The sequence below is a fragment of the Neofelis nebulosa genome, chromosome 5 (assembly GCF_028018385.1).
Source record: "Neofelis nebulosa isolate mNeoNeb1 chromosome 5, mNeoNeb1.pri, whole genome shotgun sequence".
NCBI lineage: Eukaryota > Metazoa > Chordata > Mammalia > Carnivora > Felidae > Neofelis > Neofelis nebulosa.
This window is the reverse complement of record NC_080786.1, coordinates 38866411-38889321: the sequence shown is the minus strand read 5'-3', so window position 1 is coordinate 38889321 and position 22911 is coordinate 38866411. Positions and strand designations below refer to the sequence as shown.

Genomic DNA, 22911 nt, shown 5'->3' with positions numbered 1-22911 from the left:
AGAACAAACCACCTTCAGTGGTAAATGTTTTGCATTCTGGGGAAAAAATAAGTAGTCGGGGAATCCCACATATTGATGAAACACTGCTGGTAGTTTCGTTACTCGAATGTATATTTCAGGTTCAGCAGATATGCTACTTTCCTCTCAAAGCCTATCCTGAGTCCCCAAGTAAAGACAGCTTCTTCTCCTCTATGAACTCAATGCACTTGATCTGCATCTCTTCCAGGAGCTCTGCGCTCTGCTTATGCAGGTGACCTGTGTCTTTTTCCTGAGGATGGAAATAATGTCTGGCTTATCTTTGCATTTCTCATAGGACTTGGTAAAATGACAAAACAGTGACAGAAGAGGAGAATCATCTGTTTGACACCTATAGGAGCCTACCGTCCTACAGACTCTCTAAAGCCCATATAATTCCACCCAAAGTCAGGCTCATCACCTCATGCCAATAATCTTGACAAAGCAGAATTGCTGTTTTGTGTCCCCTGTTTGTGAGTCACCATGAGATGTGAGCTTCTTCACAACTTCTTCCTCACCTGTTTATGATCAAGTCTCACTGCAAACCCCTTCTCTGTCTGGAGACAGACCTGGCTTCACTTGTAGTCAAACTTCTCAGAAGAGTGGAGTATGTTGCCTGTCTTAATTGCTCATTTTCCATAGGCTTTTCAACCCATTCAAATCTCACATGAGCTTCCACACTCCTAATGACACTAAATAAATGGTCCCGTTGGCAGCATTCAACCCTATTTATCAATGCTCTTCTTGAAACACTTTCTTCTCTTGACTCCTATGACACTCTACTAGATTTCCATTCACATCTCTGACTTATCCTTGTCCTCTGCTGGTTGCTTCATTGTCTCTATCTCATCTTCAAAGGCTGGACCCACACATCCATCATATACCTCTTCCACTTTATGTTCTCTTTGGACTTTCATGCACACCCACGGCTGCAGTAACATACACCACACTGTGTCTGCTCTCAAATCTGTGTCCTGAGCCAATCCCTTGTTGAGATCCAAACCTATGTACCAGTCTCACTGGCTGCTTAATTTCAACATTTCTAAAGTTGAACCTGTGATCTCTTCCATAAAACAACGTCCCCCTGTTATGTTCCACAGCTACAGAAATGTGCACATGTGCAAACTATACTTCTTCCCATAAGACTTAGGCACAATACTAATAAAATAATTATAAAATAGCTATTAAATGTCTGGCTCTTCTAATAAAATGTAAGCTCCCTCAGAGGAGGAATTATATCTTTGGATAATTTTTTTGTTTTATGAATGAGTCAATGAGCAAATTAATGAATTCATGGGTGAATGAATAAATGAATTTGGCTAGAATATCCTCCCAACCCCATGTAGCCTAGCATTAAGAAATTACTCATTCTCTTCATAGAAACAGAGAGCAGATTGGTGGTTGCCAGGAGCAGGGAGTCGGGGGTGGAAGAAGTGAGTGGAGATGATTAAAAGGTACAAACTTCCAGTTATAAGTCATCACAGCAATTGAGCCTTCTGGAACTTTTTGTTTTGAAACGTCTTCACACATCTATAGGTGTGGAAATTTAATAGTATAAAATAGGCTTATGAAATTTTAAACCAATACACACGTCATAAATAATAAAGTGAGTGTGTGGGGTATTATGCTGGGCGTTTCCCCAAATTTTCTTTTGCCCAATGCTTTCTATTAGTATCAGTGACATGGCTGCCATCCTGTAATACTGTACTCTTTGAGAGCAGATTATGGACTTCTACCATTGTATCCTTCATAGCACAAGCACTTTGCATTTCAAAGAATAGTAGCGCTAAGTGGATTATTTGTTAAAATCAAATTATCAACATTTCTGGTTTTTATGAGGCACTTCTGCTTCTGCCCATCCCTGTAACCCAGGCTGTCACTAACCACAGATTGACCCCTGGGGAACATCTTACTCAGGTCTCCCATCTTCACAGCACTGTATGCATTGGACTTTAACAGATTCTCTCTTCCCATCAAACCACATCTCTCCTGTATCCTGAACCATCTGAAATACTTCCTGTGAAGTGCTGATAGACTACAACATCCTGTGAGAACATGGTGGTTGCTAATGGTTTCATTTTTTTTTAGCTTCCCAATTAATATAGTTGTAACTAGTTTTTATTAATAATAATGTAGCAACAATGACAATAGCTCCCATTTATAAAGGGGGGTGTGGCAATAGTATATGCACACTAGTTATTGGATTGTTATAATTACCAGCGATGATGACCATTGTTATTAGTATCAAGCTTGTACTGAACTGGACTTTATTTCTCTCCTTTTTTGGTGTTATCTCAAGTAAGCTATTAGAATTATAGTTACTTTATGTCCCAGAATTGATTTGGAGTAAATAAACGAATCATGTGTGTAAGGGTGTGTGTGGAGGTGGGGAGGGTGGGTGTGTGAACAGTTATGTGTGTCTCTCCTGATTTCAAAGCAATTCAAAAGCTTTATAAAGATGGTAGCTAAGGATGTAGGCTTTGGCATCCAACTGCCTGGGTTCAAATCCAGGTCTCTCGAGAGGTAACTTCTGTGAACTTAGGCAAGCTTTTTAACTTCTCTGACCTAATTTTCCCATTTGTAAAAAAGAATAACCACAGCACCTAATTCATAAAATTTTGAGGATTAAATGACAAATGAATGTCTATTATGTTACATAATAGCACTCACTAATGTATGTTGCTATTTTTTTTTAATTTTTTTTTTAACGTTTATTTATTTTTGAGACAGAGAGAGACAGAGCATGAATGGGGGAGGGTCAGAGAGAGAGGGAGACACAGAATCTGAAACAGGCTCCAGGCTCTGAGCTGTCAGCACAGAGCCCGACACGGGGCTCGAAGTCACGGACCGCGAGATCATGACCTGAGCCGAAGTCGGACACCTAACCGACTGAGCCACCCAGGCGCCCCTGTTGCTATTTATTTTTATTATTACTATTTTTTAAAAGAACTGGAAGAATACAGAAAAGCAAAAAGAAAAGTAGTCACATTTAATTCCATTATATAACTACTATTAACATTCTAGTCTATATAATTCTGGTCTTTTTTTGTTTATATGTATGCCTAAGTATGTTCAATTTTTATAAAATTAGACATTATTTATTACCACTTTATAATTTACTTTATCAATTTACTTTTGTATGTTAATATTTAGTCTTGTACATAGTATTATCATTCGCATGTTAACTCAAATATATATGTTTTGTAACTTAGTGACGGGACAGTTGGGATGCTTTGAAGTTTTTACTCTTACAAATAACAGAAATCTGAAATAATCTGAATATACACCTTTGGTATATATTTGATTAATTTGGGCATAAATTTGTAGGAAACAATTTAATAAGCTATAGAATATAAAAAATTAATACTTTAGTTAAGACTTTTATTCATTTCAATCAATAGTATATGAGGCTTCTAGTTTCTATGTAATATTGCCAAGTCTGTGTAGCATATATTTTTTATTTTACCTAATCTAATGGCTTCTATGCAATATGAGACAAGTTATTTTGATTCTAAACCTAGATTTCCAACCTGTAAAATTAACTAATGGGCACAGGATTTAGAAATATAGTCACAGGTCATGAAGTTTACAGTATTCTAGAGCCTTTTGATGCTCAATATTTGAAGTATAGCTCCAATGAGAAAGGGTGGTGAAGTTGGGTGAACACCAGAAGAGGTTGAAGGGATGACTATTGAAGAGCATTCCCATGAATGTTGTAACTGTCCAGAATGTCCCAGGTTGATCACACTTGTAGATTCCAATTCAGAGAGTGATATAATTAACAAATATAATTTGAATTTATTATTATTTTTTTATTACTGTCTATCCTGCTAAAATGTATGCTTCATAAGGGCAGGGATATTTGTTTCATTCACTGATGTATCTTAAGCACCTAGCATGAAACCTGACACATAGTAGGGGTTAAATAATAAATGTCTATTAAACAAACAAACTGAATGAAGCTACCCTATATGTTAAGAGACTGCATGCCCTAGTAACTGGCAGAATACCCTTCCCAGCATAAGTGTGAGTAAGCTGCCGTGATTGAGACCTCTTGGATTTGCTTCTTCCCAGCAACCATTGCTATGTCCCATGACATAGCCTGTCTCAGATATGTTAATGCCTTCAGCCTTCCCTACTGCAGTCCACACTCTTCACAGTAATATTGGCCCTCTCTGTTCAAACCCATTATGAGTTGTCTTACTAGTTCAACTTATTTTCAAGTTCTTAGGGATATTCCATTGTTGTGCCTTCATACAACCTAGAACAACCACCTAATAGGGTAATTGTGAATATATTATATGGGATAATATATAAAGTAAAATATATATCTGTTCATTTAACCAATATTATTATAGACTCAGGAGCCAATTCCACACAGTTCGCTTCTAGGTTGCAAAACTTAATTCCTGTGTCACTTTGAGCAAGTTACCTGATGATACTGTGTTCAGTTTTCTTATCTGTAAAATGCAAATAGTACGTACCTTCCTTATAGGACTAATGTGTGGATTAAATTAGTTAAAGCATGTGAAAAAATAGAAATAGTAAGTAAATATTATATATTTTGATAAATATTATTGGCAGTAATAATAACCTCATTGGGAATTTGCTCTGTGCCAGAAACCAAATGTATATTATCTCAGGTAATTCTTAAAACAATTCTATGGGCCAACTATTATTGTTACCACAAATTCATTAGTAAGGATATTAAGGCTCAGAAAGCTTTATTAATGTCCTAAAACCATACAGCTAGTGAGTGGTTGAACCTGGATTCAAATGCAGATGTGTCTGAAATATTTTCTAATGAAGAATTTTTTTCTTAAAATATTTTGAAACATCTGCATTCTCATTAACATAATAATTTCTGATATCTGATTTCTAGGCTTTTTAGCCATGCTCACAACCTTAGAACATTTTTCAAGAAATTAACTTTCAATGCATGTGAATATTTAAACATCCATCTGTTAGTGTAAGGGTATATAGTTTCTAAGGACTCTCAGAGTCACTTACTGTGATTTTACTGTGGCCCAGTTCACCAATCTCTGTATTTCCTCTAGTATGATGTTGGCAAAAATCAGTCAGTTAAGTAATTAAATACAATTTAAAAATTATGGGGTGGCAAATGATGACCAATATAGACAATCTCTGTTCCATGGTATGGGTTTGGTAAACTTATAAACCTTTTATAATCTCATGGAAAGAATGGCTATCCTTGGAAGATCAAAACATAAACCTTTCAGGATTCATTTCTCAACAGTGTATTGAGGTTACAAGAGCTCCAACATAACAGTGATTTTCTACCCAGTGTGGAAGTGTCCTGACACTAGCACTAGTAGAGACCCATATATTATAGAGTAACTGGCTGGACTGAGTGTGCTGTGTGTGACCAATATCCTTCTCATTCCAGTGACAGACTTGAAATTTGAACACTTTTCAGACACCCCTACCACATAAAACAATGAAAAAAGCAATCCATGTGCAGATGTTAATCCAGCTGCTGTATTTGTGGGCATAATTTGCTATGACATATTTGACAGATTATTTTTTATATTCTTGAGATTTATTTATTTTCATTGAAATATACTAGAAAATATTGTTACCTTTTGCCAGGTGAATGAGTGGGGATATTTGGTAAAAGTGTCTTTCATAGTCAAGAAATCTCAGCAATGTACTGAGAGCTAGCATGACCATGAATTGGCAGAATGGTAGTAATTTGTGAATGATGTTTATTCAGGAAGCACATTAGAAGGTTAGCAATGATAGCGTGGGTTTGCACAGGATTCAGCTTGATGTTTGAAGATCTTATTTTTCTCTTCAACAGGTTAATTATGTATGGCTTTGTGAAAGCTATGGTATATGCTGGCCAGTTGAAAAATGGAGACTTCCATTTCACCGACTGTTTGTTTTTTGGTTCACTGATGTCTGCTACAGATCCAGGTAATTGCTCAAATCGTATGTTGTGTGTGTGTGTGTGTGTGTTTTCGTTTTATGAATCAAACATTTATATTAAATGTTTCTCTAAAGTCCTTCACCCAAGTCTACATCATAATAATTCCTATTCCTTTTCAATTGTAGTTGACATATCTGTAAGTCATTAAAAAAAAAAGAAGAAAAAGAAAGAAAAGAAACAGGCAAATATTCTAATAGCTTTCAAAAAGTGGATCTGAAAGCAATTTCAGTAGTAGGAATTTCAGAATTTAAAATTCATTATAGCTTATTTTTCTAGGATATATAGCCATTTTGAGCTATAGGAGTTATTTTTTTCTCCAACTTGTCTTCTTTCAAAAATGACCTATTGAATTTAAAAGTAAAAAATATTTTCAAAAAAAATTGTTTACTATGGAACTTTTCAAACATATTAAGAGTAGGGAGAATAATAAAAAGAACTGTCATATACCCTTCAGCAGTTACCAAATATGGTCAATGTTTTTGTCTACACCCCCCCTACACTCCCTCTTATAATGACTGGATTATGTTAAAGCAAACCTCAGATACTGTATCATTTATTTGTAAATATTTGTAATGGTATTGTCATTATGAAACCTAAAAATATTTATAATTATTCTTTTTTTTAAATATTATTTTAATGTTTATTTATTTTTTGACAGAGAGAGAGAGAGAGAGAGAGAGAGAGAGAGAGGCAAAGCATGAGTGGGGGAGGGGCAGAGAGAGAGGGAGACACAGAATCTGAAGCAGGCTCCAGGCTCTGAGCTGTCAGCACAGAGCCCGAAGCAGGGCTCGAACTCACAGACCGTGAGATCATGACCTGAGCCAAAGTCAGACACTCAACCGACTGAGGCACACAGGTGCCCCTATAATTATTTTTAATTTTATCAAAGAGCTAGTCTCTCTTCAAATATCCCCAATTGCTTTTTTGTAATTATCATTATTAGTTTGTATAATAGTTTATACAAATTAGGGCCAAATAAGGGCTACATGTTACAAGTGATTAGTGTTGAGTATCGAGTCTCTTTTAATTTGTATGATGTTCTTCCATCTTTTATTTTCATCAGTTATTTGTTGGGGGGAAAATAGGCAATTTGTCTTGTGGTTGGATTGAATATGGCTCCTTAAAATATACCTCTATAGCACATATTTCTTGTAAATCTGATGGTTAAATCTAGAGGCTTAATGAGATTCACGTTCATCTTTTTTGGCAAGATTACTTTGTAGGTGGTGTTGCGAGTTTCTATAGCAAAATATCATGTAGTGATAGTGACTCAGCTGTCAACTTGACTCATCACACTGTTGTACAGCTATTCCAACAAAACCCACCAGAACACACCTGTAGCTAAAAAGATGTGTTTATTGGGGCGCCTGGGTGGCGCAGTCGGTTAAGCATCCGACTTCAGCCAGGTCACGATCTCGCGCTCCGTGAGTTCGAGCCCCGCGTCAGGCTCTGGGCTGATGGCTCGGAGCCTGGAGCCTGTTTCCGATTCTGTGTCTCCCTCTCTCTGCCCCTCCCCCGTTCATGCTCTGTCTCTCTCTGTCCCAAAAATAAAAAATAAAAAATGTTGAAAAAAAAAAAAAAAAAAAAAAAGATGTGTTTATTACATGTTATAATGAGAGAAAATTCACACCAGAGGAAACATGGGACCTCTCAGTGGGTATTAGAAAAGACTTGTTATAGGCTCAGGCATAATATGTTTGGTGATTTGAGGGAGGGCTTAAGGAATTGGAGCTTTGCTCTGGATCAGATGCTGTCAGGAAGCAAGAGGGCATTTTAATAAGTCTTATCTAAAATCAGGAAAGACTGGATTGAGCCTAAAGTTAAAATTGGTAAAGAAGTAGTGGTCACTTAGAATAGCTAAGATAGGAAGATGTTTGGTCAGTTTTTTAGTTTGGAGAGTGTTCATTATTTCTGTTGAGACATGATTATAAATTATTGTTTTGTTGTTGTTGGATTGTTTTGTTTTATTTATTCATTTACTTTTGTTTTGGGGTTTTGTTTTAGAGAGAGAATGCACATATATGAGTGGGGGAGAGGAGCAGAGGGAGAGAGAGAGAGAAAGAGAGAATCTTAAGCTCAGCATGGAGCCCACCACAGGCTTGATCTAACGACCCTGGGATCATGGTCTGACCCAAAATCAAGAGTTGGATGCTCAACCAACTGAGCCACCCAGGTGGCTCTGTTCTGCAATATTTCTGTTTTTGTCTTGATTCATTGTGGTCACAGAGTGACCTTGTCTGATGTTGTTCTGTGAAATTCTTTACGTTCCGCAGGAGAACACCAAAGCCCCGATGATAATAATAGTAGGCCAGCTCCTGAATGTCTGGGGCTGTTTTGTCTTTTTTGAGAATAGCCATCTGACCAGTGGTATTGGCACCATATGTTTGCTTATTACAAATGCAGAACCTCAGGCTCAACCTCAGATCTACTGAATTGGATTCTAGAATTTAACAGTATCCTAAAGTGATTCATATGCACATTAAGATTTGAGAAGCATTACCTTTTAGCATTCCCCATTTTGGCTAATGCCTTTAGTATCCATTGATGGTTACTGCTTAATTAGTCCAATATTAATTAGGGGTTACAAACTGGTGGTATGCTAATTGTATCCTACCTTTTGTATTTATTAGCTGGTACTCTCTTATAAAGAAGCAGCTTTCCAGGTCAACTATGTAGTACCCCATGATATCATTTGAACAAGGAAGCAGGATAAATGATTTGTTCTTTTCCTTTATTTACTAATTTTCAAAATAATAACTTGTTTCCTTAGCATCCTCCACATATGACCACAGAGATTTTCCTTTTTTAAAGTATTATATCAACACATGGATTTTAATATGGTTGATGTGTTTTTATCTATTGCTGTCATTCTCTTTGATGTTCAGAATACTCCTACTTGACAACTGGTTGCTTCTTCAAGTTTCTCCTATATCCTTTTGTCATGACCCCAATGGTCTTACATAGGTTTCCTGTCTTTGAGTAGGACTAGATGTTCCAACCGTAGTTTGTGTGTTTCTTGTACCCTGACTTGGAACCAGCCATTGCCCCAGGAAGCCTTGGTTCTTTATAAGAGAGAAATTTACTGGGGCACCTGTCCAGCTTCGGCTCAGGTCACAGTCTCACAGTTCATGAGTTTGAGCCCCACATTGGGCTTTATTCTGACAGCTCAGAGCCTGGAGCCTACTTTGAATTCTGTGTCTCCGTTTATCTCTGCCCCTTCCCTGCCCATGCTCTGTCTCTCTCTCTCTCAAAAATAAGTAAACAGTTAAAAAAATTTAAAAAAGAAAAGAGGGAAATTTATTTATAGACCAAAATTTTGGGCACTAGGGGGTTTTATTGCTACTGGATTGGTCATTGTTTCTAAATATTTTTATTTGTTTTAAAGGAGAAACAATATCACAAACTTATATTAATATTTTCAGCCCAAATTTAGGATTACAGAAATTTTAATTAACCACCTTAAATTTTTATTTTTATTTTTCTTCTTCCTACTTTTTCTTATTATTACATTAATATATTTCCTTAAAATAAATATTTTCAAAATTTTAGTATACATTATTAAAAATATGATTATTGAAAACTGCTTAAGATTTCACTGTGGTTCTTTTTAACTTTTGAGTATCTCACTAGTGATGAACAGTTAAAAATTACTGTTTTAAGAGCCTTGAAATAATTCATCTGTAGATTGTATATTGTGAATATGCAATACTGTTCATTTGTTTTATTTTAGTTAAAAACTGTTTTATAATTTCGTTATGAAATTAGATTAAATAGCTAGAGAATTCCAAAATAAAAACCATGGGAACAAAGAAGAGACATCTAGTTTCTATCCCTGTCCCCTCTACCTTAATTTTCCAACCATTTTGGTTAGTTTTTCATTTATCCTTCTATTTTTAATCTAAGTAAATACACAAATATACACATACTCTACTATATGCTACTATACACATGGTTCTTCACCTTACTCTTCTTTAACAATGTTTTGGTGAGTCCTCCATTGCAAAATGTAAAGATCTCTTTCTCTTTTATAACTGCAGAGTACTCCACAGATGATTCAACCCATTGTCTATTTGTGGACATTTAGTTTTTTCTTGTCCTTTGCAATTATGAATGGTGTTGCAACTAATAATATTAAAATAAATACCCTGTCGCTTTTTGCTAGTGTTTCTTTGGCATAGGTTTTAGAAACCGGTTAAAAGGTAAATGCATTTGTAATTTTCTTAGATGCCAAATTCCTCTCCATAAAGTTTGCACTATTTTCCATTCACACCAGATACATATGACAGTATGTATTCTTCACCACTTTGTCAATGCAGAATTCTATCACAGTTTTGGTTATTTACTTATAGTAGGTAAAGATTTTTGTCTCCCTCTGGTTTGACTTAGTACTTCTTTTATTATGAGTAAGGTTAAAAATTTGTTCATATGTTTAAGGGACGTCTGTATTTTTTTCCTGAAAATGATCTGTTTATAAGATTTTTTTTTTTACAGTAGGGTTGTTAGTCTTTATTTTTCAAGTTTTAGAACCCTTAATGTATTAGGGATATTAACCTTTGTCTATAATATAAGGTACGAATATTTTTCCAACTTTTTTACCTGATTTATTTTGTTTATGGTATGAGGTAGGAAAAATAATTTTTTAATGCATGATATTGACTTACTTCCTGGAAGAAGATGAAATAAAAGGAGGTCTCAGATTAGGAACTCTCGGTGTAGATTACAGCACCAGAGCGCCAGAGCAGTGTATAGGGACAGACTGCTCCACCTCCATGGTTGAAGATGACCTAGCCACTAGTCATTGCTGGAAGATTTCATGCTATACTCTCACAGCCCCAAGGTAATGGAGGAGTTCCTTGGTAGCCATGGGAAGCATGAACTCAGGATGAAATATTTTCAACCCATCAGTGATTTCTAGCTACTTAGGGCTGTTCTCTTTTGTCTATATATGGACATTTTGCTTTTAACAGTCAGGTCCCATTTCATGTCATTTTTGCACAAATCTGCATGCTTAAAAGCAGTGCATCCATTGTTCCCTGGTCCCAACACTAAAGGCCAAGTTTGTTGCATTCTGTTGAGTGATTCAGCCAGCTCCAAGCACAATTGTGTTGTGTTAAAGCTTTGCTCCTTCTGTGGCTGGTGATATCCCAGGACACAGGAAAACTGACTGAAATAGAAAAATAAACCAACTTGGTAAGATGGATATTTATCTGCATTGTGTCAAACAGTTGGGCTGACTAAACTTTTTAAAATACAGAATTGGGGGTGCCTGGATGGTGTCCAGTCGGTTAAGCGTCCAACTTCAGCTCAGGTCATGATCTCGCGGTTTGTGAGTTTGAGCCCTGCGTCAGACTCTGTGCTGAAAGCTCAGAGCCTGGAGGCAGCTTCGGATTCTGTGTCTCCCTCTCTCTCTGCCCCTCCCCCACTCATGCTCTGTCTCTATCAAAAAATAAAAAATTTTTTTTAAAAACATAAATAAATAAAATACAGAATTGACTCACAGCCATAAAGAGAATCCCGGGAACCAAATCTACTTTCCAAGTCTGGCACAGACCAGCTGTGCAACTTTGGGCACCATTTAGCCTTTCTAGATTTTATGCATTCTTGGATGTGGAAGATATTCAATATCATTTCTCCTAAACCTCTCATTTTACAGATGAAGAAACTGACTTTCCATCTGTAAAATGAAAAGTTTCGACTAGAATTCTTTGCAGCTTTAACATTCCCTGTTTCTTATTTCTGTAAGATTGGTTTTCATTTTTAAACAAGCTTTTGTTTTAAAGAAAGTTAAAAGTCAACCCAAAGTCCCTCCACCTAGACATTCTTGGACTCAAACCCTGATTCAGCACATGTTAGAGATCTTACATAGTAGAGATCCACATGTGAAAAGGAATACTTAAGCTTTCTTCCTTTACTGGGAACTAATTGTTATATTAAAACACACTGAACCTACTCTGCCAAATTGGTGCAATTTAAGATCTTCAACAACCTTAAAACACCTAGTTAATCTTACCTTACAATTATTCATTTATTGCCTAAATTATTGTGACTCCCTAATTTATGAAAAAGAACCTATGCTCTCCAGGTTTGGCTCTTCTTGGCCTTCTTTAAATTAATTCTTTTCCATTTAGCCTTAGTTATATCTTAGGCAGGTGTTATTAACTATTCATATTTTTCTTTATAGATACATATTTAGACTTAAATCTAATTCTTCCTGAATGTTTCTGACTCTCCTTGGCCAATTTTCAGTTTACCTCCAGTTAAGACAATTTGACTATTGTTTAATTTAATTTCCTCTTTTTCTCACTAAGATCCTGCTGATGATGTAAAGGTCAGCATCAACACTTAACAGAAAGTGGATGATTAAAGACAGAGCCCCCGAAGAGATCATGTATGGTAAATGGCAGGATAGGGGAGGAGAGACATACTTAGAGGACTTGATCAATCAGCCAGCTTGTCTTCAGGTGTGTTTAGATAAGGAAAAGTAGGGAGATGGAAGAGAGGAAAGATAAATGACAACAACTGGAAAGACAATATGACAACAACTGGAAATAGATGCTTTAGTTAATATCCCTCAATTTACAAATGTCCAAAGACCGTAAGGGAACTCTCTGACCTCATACTATCCTCCTGTCTCATTCATCATTGACTTGGGTCCCAGTTTAGTAAATTTGACTATTTAGTATAGTGGATTTTTATTAATAAGTATGAAATGTCCCTTTACATGGAGTGAGTGAGATAGAGAGGTCTTTAAGGTGCATAAAGACACTTGGGAGTCCCATTGTACCCATGTGCTGTTCCTGAACACATCAGTATTGTTACTGCCTCAGCACATTTGCATTTGTTGTTTCTCCCTCCTTGCCTTCTTCTGGTCTTTGCTCAAATATCACCTCAATGAGACCTTCCCTAATCATCCTATCAAAAATTGAACCCCATCTCCCCTGCCACATAATTTCCCACAAATCATGATGCTCATCAACCCCCTTCCTTGCCTTACATTCTTGTATAGCACTAATCACTATTAATCTATTTATTTCCTTATGTTTTTTGTCCCCTATGAGGAAGGATTTTTTTTCTGGTTTCCCCCATTTTCCGTTTTAGTATGTAGTTTTTAATTTATACTTATTAAATTAATGAATTAATATATTTGTAAAAGAAACTGCTAGAGCACAGTGTGGAGCTTGAAAGAGGATCTCTTCTTAAATATGGAATGTGAAGCAGTTGATCTGGCTTTCCAGATCACTCTCAGAGATAAGGAGTCTCATGACCACAAGAGGGACAGTGACTTAAGATAAGGGTGGAACTCCCAGCACATAGCTAAACTTCCACCTGAGTGGCAATATTGGTTTCTGTCCTCCAAAAAGGATATATTCAACTAACACAAAAATATGTGTCTTTATTCTTGTCCAGTATTATAGCCAATATTTCTTTCTCCCTGTTCACCAGTTGGTCAGTAGCTTAAAATTTTCCAGAAAGCACCAGGCCATAGATTGTAGACTTGCAGAAGCACTTATAATAGTGTAGGTCCTTGTTGTTGTTGTTGTTGTTGTTGTTGTTATTGTTACTGTTACTGTTTAGGTTGGAAGATGTCCACAATAGGAGCTTCCTTTAGGAAAAGGGAAAATTCAGCACATTACATTAAGTATTAATCACTCAGAAGATGCCAGAAACTCATCCTGGTGTTTACAGGACTGACATTTCTTTCAAGGTCTGCAGGAAGCCACTCATTCAAGTGCATTTGGGCTGTGCATTTTCTCACTTCATCAATTTCTCTGTTTCCTATTTGGAATAAAATGTCTTCATTTTATATAATGCAGCTGCATTGAGACTCAAATACAGCTGTACTATTTTGAACTCCAGAAGTATTAGTCCAGTATTTAAAACTAGAAAATAATTCTTACTCATATACTTGTCCTGTTTTTTCCCAAGAAAATTATTTCGGGTTGTCCTGATTTACGTAACTTCAGACAGGGCTTACTCAAGAATTGCTCTGTCCATTATAAGGGCTACAAGCCACATATTGCTACCTTAAATGTGGCTAGACCAAATTGATGGGCTCTAAGTGTAAAATACACCCTAGATTCAAAGACATATGAAAAAAAGCACAATCTCCCATTGATAACTTTTATATTGATTACATTTTGAAATTACAAGATTCATTTAATATTTAGTTAAATAAAAATGTACTACCAAAATTAATTTTATCCATTTCTATTTTTTTAATGTGGTTACTAGAAAATTTTAAATTACATATGTGGTTTATGTTATGTTTTTGTGGGGCAGCACTATTTTAGAGCAATATAGATATGGAAGTGGTGAAACCAAAAAATATAATCCTTTTTTCCAGCTTTATTGGGATATTTTTGACATATAACATATGTACATTTAAGGTGTACAATGTGATCATTTGATAATGATATATATCGCAAAATGATTACCACAATAAAGTTAGTCAACATCTCTCTCCCCACATATAATTCCCTTTCTGTGTGTGTGTGTGTGTGCATGTGGGTGGGTGTATGGTGGTGGTAACATTCATGTTCTACTCTTTTAACAACTTTCAAGTATACATTATAGTTTTGTTAACTGTATTAATATTCTGTATTGTGGAGCTCTAAACTTATTCATCTTATAGTTGGAAGTTGATATTCTTTAACCAACATTGCCCCATTGCCCCCACTCCCAGCCCCTGGCCACCAACATTCTAGTCTCTATTACAATGAGTTCAGCATTTTATGACTCCACACAAAAATATGATCCTTAATAAAAATACCACAGAAATATTTTAAATCAAGTGGAAGAATTAAGTGCAGATACAGTGCACTGCACAGATTATGGCATTTTGGTAAAATACAGGCACTTTATTCCTATGATTTTGAACTAATATGTCTGAATTTTTTTTTTCTAAAGTCTCTTTTTCCAGTCTTATTTTTATGCTTCAATACATAAGAATCTGTAAACTAGTTTCATCCGTACTTCAGAAACAAAGCAAAGAGAAACAAGAGTGAAGCTCTGTATGATTTTCATATCATGTATGTGCCATTCAGAACTATAAATACTGCAACCTCTGGCTTGAGAGAAACAGATTAAATAAATTCCTGTCAAATGTCTCAACTTGTTTTTTTTTCCTTAGTAGAAACATAAATCACATATTCCTAAAGTCTGACATTCTGAGTTGTTTTTTTAATGTCCATTATTGTTTTGTTTTATGTAGATTATTACAGTTCCAAGAAACTTGACATTTATATTATGTTACCCCTGTTTCAAAGTATGTTGACACATTTGATGGCCCTAAATTGGGAAGACTGGATATGAGAAATAAATATTTACCTCAAAGGAGTAAATAGAAACTACCTGTGTAGCTATGTGGGAAAATACAGTTTATAATTCTTTTCATTAAGTTTAGAATTTAAAAATCTAGTTAATGTAAATTATTAGTTTAATTCACCAATTAAGCAAGTCAAAATACATATAGTACTTAATAGGATCCATTTTTTTGTCTTTATCATCATCAGTGTTAAATAACATTTAATGACCAGATCTTTAAGAAAGCATTTACAGGCTCTGGGCTGATGGCTCGGAGCCTGGAGCCTGTTTCCGATTCTGTGTCTCCCTCTCTCTCTGCCCCTCCCCCGTTCATGCTCTGTCTCTCTCTGTCCCAAAAATAAATAAAAAACGTTGAAAAAAAAAATTAAAAAAAAAAAAAGAAAGCATTTACAGATCTCAAAATACAAGAATCCTGTTGAGGTTTGCACAGGGCATAGTAAATATTTACTGAATAAATAGAATAGTCATTGACTATTGATTAAGAATATTGTCCATGGACTCGGATAGGCCTGTGTTTAAATATGTGTTCATATTCTGTCGGACCTATTTGAGCCTCAGTTTCTCCATATATAAAATGAAGATAGTAAGACTTATTTTAAATGTTATTTGTGAGGATTAAATGAGATGTTTATTATTATTATTATTATTATTATTATTATTATATTGTTATTTTTATGATATACTAAAATGAGGATGGTATTTTACCATCAGCAAGTACGACATGCACATTTTTGCCTATTTTCCTGGTAATAGTAATGGATTTCCATGAATCTACCTAGTTGGTTAGTAGAATGCTCCCTTGACCAACTAAATTCATTTGTGACTTGCTTGGTTAAAGTTAGGAGCATAATATGTGTAATGTAGTAATTTTACTTTTATAAAACACAAATATACTTTATATTTAACTTCATAGGCAGGAGATAGGAATATGTGAAAGCAAATCTCAGGTTTTGTCATTTTATCCACATGTATTTTGATATACGTCTCTACAGTTATGGGCATTGTTCTTATGTAACCATGAAGCCATTATCAAACCTACAAAATTTTCCTTAGTCCTTTGGTATCATCTAATACCTAGTCCACATTCAAATTTCTCTAATTTTGTTTTTATTAAAGTATAGTTGACACACAATGTTACATTCATTTTAGATGTACGACATAGTGATTCAACAATTCTATACATTATGCTATGCTCACCACAGGTGTAACTACCATCTGTTACCATTCAATGCTATTACAGTGCTATTGACTATATCCCTATGGTGTACCTTTCATCTCCATGATTTATTCATTCCACATGGAATCCTGTACCTCCCCCTTTCCTTCACCCATTTTGCCCATCACTTCACCATCTCGCCTCTAGCAACCACCGGTTTTTCCTCTGTATTTGTGGGTCTGTTTCTGCATTTTTCTTTTTTGTTCATTTGTCTTGTTTTTGAGATTGCACATATAAGTGAAATCATATGGTTTTTGTGTTTCTCTGTCTGACTTGCTTCACTTATCATAATACCTCTCGGTCCATCCATGTTTTCACAAATGGCAGGATTTCATTCTTTTTTATGGCTGAATAATATTCCAGTGTGTGTGTGTGTGTGTGTGTGTGTGCGTGTGTGTGTGTGTGTGTAAATTTTCCAAATTGTCTCATAATTTTTTAACTTATTTTTAATGTTTGTTTATTTTTGAGAGAGAGAGAGAGTGAGTGGGGAAGAATCAGAGAGACAGGGAGACACAGAATCTGAAGCAGGCTCCAGGCTCTGAGCCATTAGCACAGAGCCCAATGCAGGGCTCTAACCCATGAACCATAAAATCATGACCTAAGCCAAAGTTGGACACTTAACCGACTGAGCCACCCAGGTGCCCCTATAAAATTTTTATAGCCATCTTATTTAGCCACGGATCCAATTTTCTACACATTGCTTCAGATGATATAAGGAGTGATTTTAAATAATAAAATGGTAGGATATTTTTGCAGAAAGAGACTTTAGCAATTAATCTAACACCCTTATTTTACAAAAGAGTAAACTAAGGTTTAGAGATGAATCACTTGGTCCTAATGTAAACATATGGTCACTAAAAAATTCATGAAGGTTAACAGTAGCTTCCAGGGAAGGGGTGACCTTAACTTGGCTACTTTGCCTTTTATTACCCTCTCCAATCTACCTGATTTTGCTAAAAACATAGAGTCCAATTATCTGATTTTGCTAAAATCAGATGAGTTGTAGGAATATGTGGATTTTGGTAATGGAAAAGGGTGACCTGCTTGACTGAACTTGGTGTCTCTGTTAAGGGGGTGGCCTCCTCCAAGTGCCTGAAGCGTTTCTATACAACTGGTCTACTTGATGGTACTTACAGGACTGCTGTCCTGGAAGATAGCCCAACAAACAGTCTTAACATAATACTCAATTAGCCAACAGAGAAGAATAAAAATGCAACATGACTTTTCAGCAGCTTGAGAGAGGAAGATCAGTCAGAACAAACAGAATGTACACACATGGAATAAATTCCTGAAATTGTCAGAAGACAATTTGAACAAAAACCTGGTAATAAATCTTAGGATGGTCAAGGGCAGATAAAACTCATGATTTTCCAAGTAAAGAACTGAATAGATAAATTAAAGAGAATGGACCAATCTGCCCTCCACAGCAGATAATCATATGGCCCAAAATGTCAGTAGTGCCAAGATTGAGAAACCTGCATTACCCAATTGTTCACGTTAGGGTTAATTAAGACCTTTAGGGAGAAATTATAATGGTAATCCACCAGCCCCAGGATTTGTAGGGAAAGAGAATGCCACAGTTTCATCAACTTCTTACCCCAGGAGATCTTTTGTAATGCCCTGTTATTACCCCCCGCCCCCATTGAACACCTGTCTTAGTGTCTAGCCAATTATGTGTGCCTTGTGCGGTAAGGAGCTGAGCAATAATTACTTCATGGAAATGCAAGTTGAGCCTAAAGGGTGGCTCTTAAACTTTTTTTTTTTTTAATTTGTCTTTGCACTGCTGTGAATAGCTGCCCTTTGAAAGTTGCACCTTTCCACTTCCCTCACCTTCCTTCTACTAGCCAGCAATCCAAAACAGCCTTACTTCTCCCTGGCAATTTCCGGGCTTTTTTTGGTATTATTATTGTGATTTGTTAATCTCAATTCCATTTTTCTCTGTGTACTTTCTCTATCTTTGATTTGGGGGAGGAAGCCAGTAGCCTCTGTTAGCTCGATGTGAATGAGAAGAATGATGTAATAAAAATGCCACTTGTCTCTAAATTAAATAAAAATTCAATGCCACACTCATGAAAATATAACACTTTAAAAATATGAACTGAATAAAATTATATTAATATTTATGAATTAAAATAATAGCATTAGGGGAACTGCGTAACCAGATATAAGAATCTACTACAAAACTATTATAATCAGATCAATATGGTATTGGCCTAGGATTACACAGACCAGTGGAAAAGAATAGAGGATCCAGAAACACATCTCAGTATAAATGAGAATTTGACAAACATATTCAGCTAACAGGTATTTCAATCCAGTGGGAAAGAATGATTTATTTAACAAATGGTACCTGCACAATTAACTGGCTAGCCATTTAGAAGATAATAAAATTGGAATAATCTAACCATTTATAAAAATATGCGTAGAAGAATTAAAATGTAAATGACAAAATGAAGTAAAAGAACTGTAAGAAAATATGTATATCTTTATTTGCCAATTATAAATAGGAAAATTCTTCTTAACAAAGAATGGAAACCCAGAATCTATAAATAAAGAATAGACGTATTTGACTATATAAAAACATATTTAAATAACAAAAGATACCATTAAGAAGTCAACAAATAGACAACATTTTTGGGGAAAAGCATTTTTTTTTTAATTTTTTTTTTAACGTTTATTTATTTTTGAGACAGAGAGAGACAGAGCATGAGCAGGGGAGGTCAGAGAGAGAGGGAGACACAGAATCTGAAACAGGCTCCAGGCTCTGAGCTGTCAGCACAGAGCCCGAAGCGGGGCTCGAACTCACGGACCGTGAGATCATGACCTGAGCTGAAGTCGGCCGCTTAACCGACTGAGCCACCCAGGCGCCCCTGAAAAGCATTTAAATGTAGAGGACAGGTATTACTATTTCCCTAAAGTGTAAAGAAATACACTTTAAAATGACAATCTAGCAATAAATAACAGAAAAATGGACAAAGACTATGAAGAAGTGATTCATAGAAGAGCAAATTCACTTGGGGTTCAAATGTGAAAAGTTGTGCACTCACCAGAAGTCATAGAAATGTAAAATAAAGTAACAGCATATCATTTTACCTGTAGCAGTTTGGCAACAATTGTAATGCCACATAACAGTCATTGCTGACAGGGAGGCAGCAAAAAGTAGACTGCTATATACTGCTAGTGAAAGTTTAAATCATTAACAGACCTTTGGGAAGCAATTTGGCAAAAAGTATTAGAATTGAAAGTATATAGTTCCTTCTGGCCTAGTAATCTGACTTCTGGGAGTCTGTCCCACAGAAGTAAAAATACTGGGTTCCTAAGGATATATGGACAAAAGATATTTATTGCAACATCTTTTTTAAGTAGAGAAAAAAAAAAACAATAAGGAGCAAAGTGAATCCTATCAACAAGGGAAATTATTGGAAGGTCATAGAACATCTACACCATATCACGTAACCATTAAAGAGGTTAAATTAGTGGTCTTCCAGCTGACTTGAGAGTTTTCCAGGAGGCATTATTGACTATGTAAAGCAAGATGTAGAAAAGTGTACATAAAAAATGATCCCAATGTTTAATACATATATACAAATGTATACGTATATATAAAGCAAGGCTTTTTTTATCCCACTGCTTCTTTATTTTTAATTTTTTAATTTTTAAAAATTTTTAAAAATTTCCCAGTAAAACTAACATACACTGATATATTAGTTTCAGGTGTACAATATAGTGATTCATCAATTCCATACATTACTTAAGGCTCATCACAGTAAGTGTACACTTAATCCCCTCCACTTATTTCACCCATCTCTCTATCCACCTCCCCTGTGGTAACCATCAGTTTTTCTCTATAGTTAAGAATCTGGTGGTTTTTTGTTTGTTTGTTTGTTTGTTTGTTTGTTGTTTGTTTGGTTTTGGTTTGTCTCATTTTTCTTTGTTTTGTTTCTTAAATTCCACATGAGTGAAATCATATGATATTTCTCTTTCTCTGACTGATGTATTTTATTCAGCATTATTGCCTGTAGAGCCATCCATGTTGTTGCAAATGGCAAAAATCTCATTATTTTTTACGGCTAAGTAATATTCCATTGTGTATCTACCCATTCATCTATTGATGGACCCTTGGGTTCTTCATTCATCTATCAATGGACACTTGGATTGTTTCCGTAATTTGGCTATTGTAAGTAATGCTGCAACAAGCATAGGGGTGAATATATCTTCAAGTCGGTGTTTTTGTATTCCTTGGGTAAATACCCAATAGTGGAGTTACTGGATCATTTAATTTTTTGAGGAACTTCCATACTGTTTTCCACAGTGGATGTACCAATTTGCCTTCCTACCCACAGTGCACAAGGGTTCGTTTTTCTCCACATCCTCACCAACACTTGTTTCTTGTGTTTTTGATTCAGCCATTCTGGCAGATATAAGGTGATATCTCATTGCGGTTTTGATTTGCATTTCCCTGATGATGAATGATACTGAGCATCTTTTCCTGTGTTTATTGGTCATCTGTATGTCTTCTTTGGGAAATGTCTGTTCATGTCTTCTGCCCATTTTTAGTAGAGTTATTGGTGATCTTTGTGTTGAGTTGTGTAAATTCTTTAAATATTTGGGATGCCAGCCCCTTATTGGATATGTCATTTGCCAGTATCTTCTCCCATTCAGTAGATTGTCTTTTTGTTTTATTGATTTTTTTTTCCTTTGTTGTGAAGAAGCTTTTTATTTTGATGTAGTCCCAATACTTTAATTTTGCTTTTGTTGCCCTTGCCCAAGGAGATATGTCTAGAAAAATGTTTCTATGGATGATGTCAGAGAAATTGCTGCCTGTGTTTTCTTCTAGGAGTTTTATGGTTTCAGGTCTCATGTTTAGGTCCTTAATCCTAAAAGAAATCCTTTACTTTTGTGTATCATGCAAGAAGGTGGTCCCATTTCCTTGTTTTGCATGTTGCTGTGCAGTTTTCCCAGCACTGTTTGTTGAAGAGACTGTATTTTCCCCATTGCATATCCCCATCTCTTTGTCATAGATTAATTGATCATATAATCATGGGTTTATTTCTGGGCTCTATTCTATTCCAGTGTCTCCCATGCTCCTTTAAAAGTATTCAGTGAGGTTAAATTTTTTTTCCACCCGCTGGATAAAAACCTATTTAAGTTGCAGTTGGAGTCTCAATTCAGCAGTGAACATGTCCAATCCTGCGTAATATCCCAAGTTTTCAACTTAATTTAATACTTCATGCTATCTGCCCTAGCCTGTTGAAGGTAGGTTGCCTACCTTTTGGAGAACAGGTGTGGCTGGGTTCTTTTTTCTTTCTCATATGTCACATCTACCCTTTACTGGATGCAGTTTCTACAAGGTAGAGCCAGAGATGTGGTAAGGAAATGTTTTATTTGATTGATAATTAGCTACCATCAGAGCAACTGGATAGCCATAGCCCATTAGATTTCTTATTTGAGAATCATAGAGTGTTTCACTGTGTCCCCAAACTCTAGTCACATCGTAAGCTGTCTGATGGCCTCGCCAAAGTCCCTTCCCCTAGGCTTGAGATGAGGGTCAAACACCCCTGTGTGATATTCACAGCTCACATGCAGGAAAACAACTCTCTTCACAAGTCTTCACCTCTAGGTTAGAGTCTAGAGGGAGAGATTTTCTCATTTTTTTGGATATATATTTTAAAATTATGCATCTCACTGCAGGACATGTTATTTTTTCCTTTGTTCCTTAAACTTCTGATTTAACATCTGTTACAAATGTGTGTATGTGATTATTACAAAGATAATTTTAATATAAAGATATTTGGTGGACATATATTAGAGTATAAATAGGGTTATTTAGGAGGAGGAAAGATACACGTTTAGGCAAGGAAGAGATGGGAAAAGGGGAGACGTGTTAAAAAGAAAAAAAGATAATTAAAACAAAGTAAACACATAAACAGCATATGTACAATGTGATCACATTTATGCATTTATGTTGAAGCAGATCTATGTATGTAAAAAAGAACTCTTCAAAATTTCATAGAAGTGAGAAAGTTAACCAATCATTTTTTATATCATGTTAGTAAATTACTGTGAAATGTGATGAGGAGATCTTAAGGGAAAATCTTCCAACTCAATATGGTATTACTGCACATGCCGTGAAGTAAAAAAAAAAAAAAATTCAATGACTTTGTGTATTACATGTATGTCACACATCTTGACTTGCTCTGGCAGCTAACGTGTGCTAAGAATCCCAAGTGCTTGATGAAGCCCTGAGTGCTGGATGTTGGCTTTCATAAGGAAACTACTGGCTCTTGTTAATTGAATTTAGAAAATTCACTCTGGCATTATCCTGTCTGGAACTTAAATTAAATGCATGGATGATAATTCATTTATTAAAATTAGAAGGCAAGAGGAATATAGATACAGAGTCAAA

The 22911-nt window shown here is 35.6% G+C and overlaps 1 protein-coding gene across 11 annotated transcripts in view; it reads left to right on the top strand.

Moving 5' to 3' along the window:
* SLC9A9 (solute carrier family 9 member A9) overlaps window positions 1–22911 on the top strand; it is a 703484-nt gene that overhangs the window by 296727 nt on the left and 383846 nt on the right. For all 11 annotated transcript variants that reach the window (XM_058730134.1, XM_058730131.1, XM_058730132.1 and 8 more), the window contains one exon: window positions 5837–5952. In XM_058730134.1, the coding sequence (XP_058586117.1) occupies window positions 5837–5952 (116 nt within the window). The remainder of the gene's footprint in view (window positions 1–5836; window positions 5953–22911) is intronic.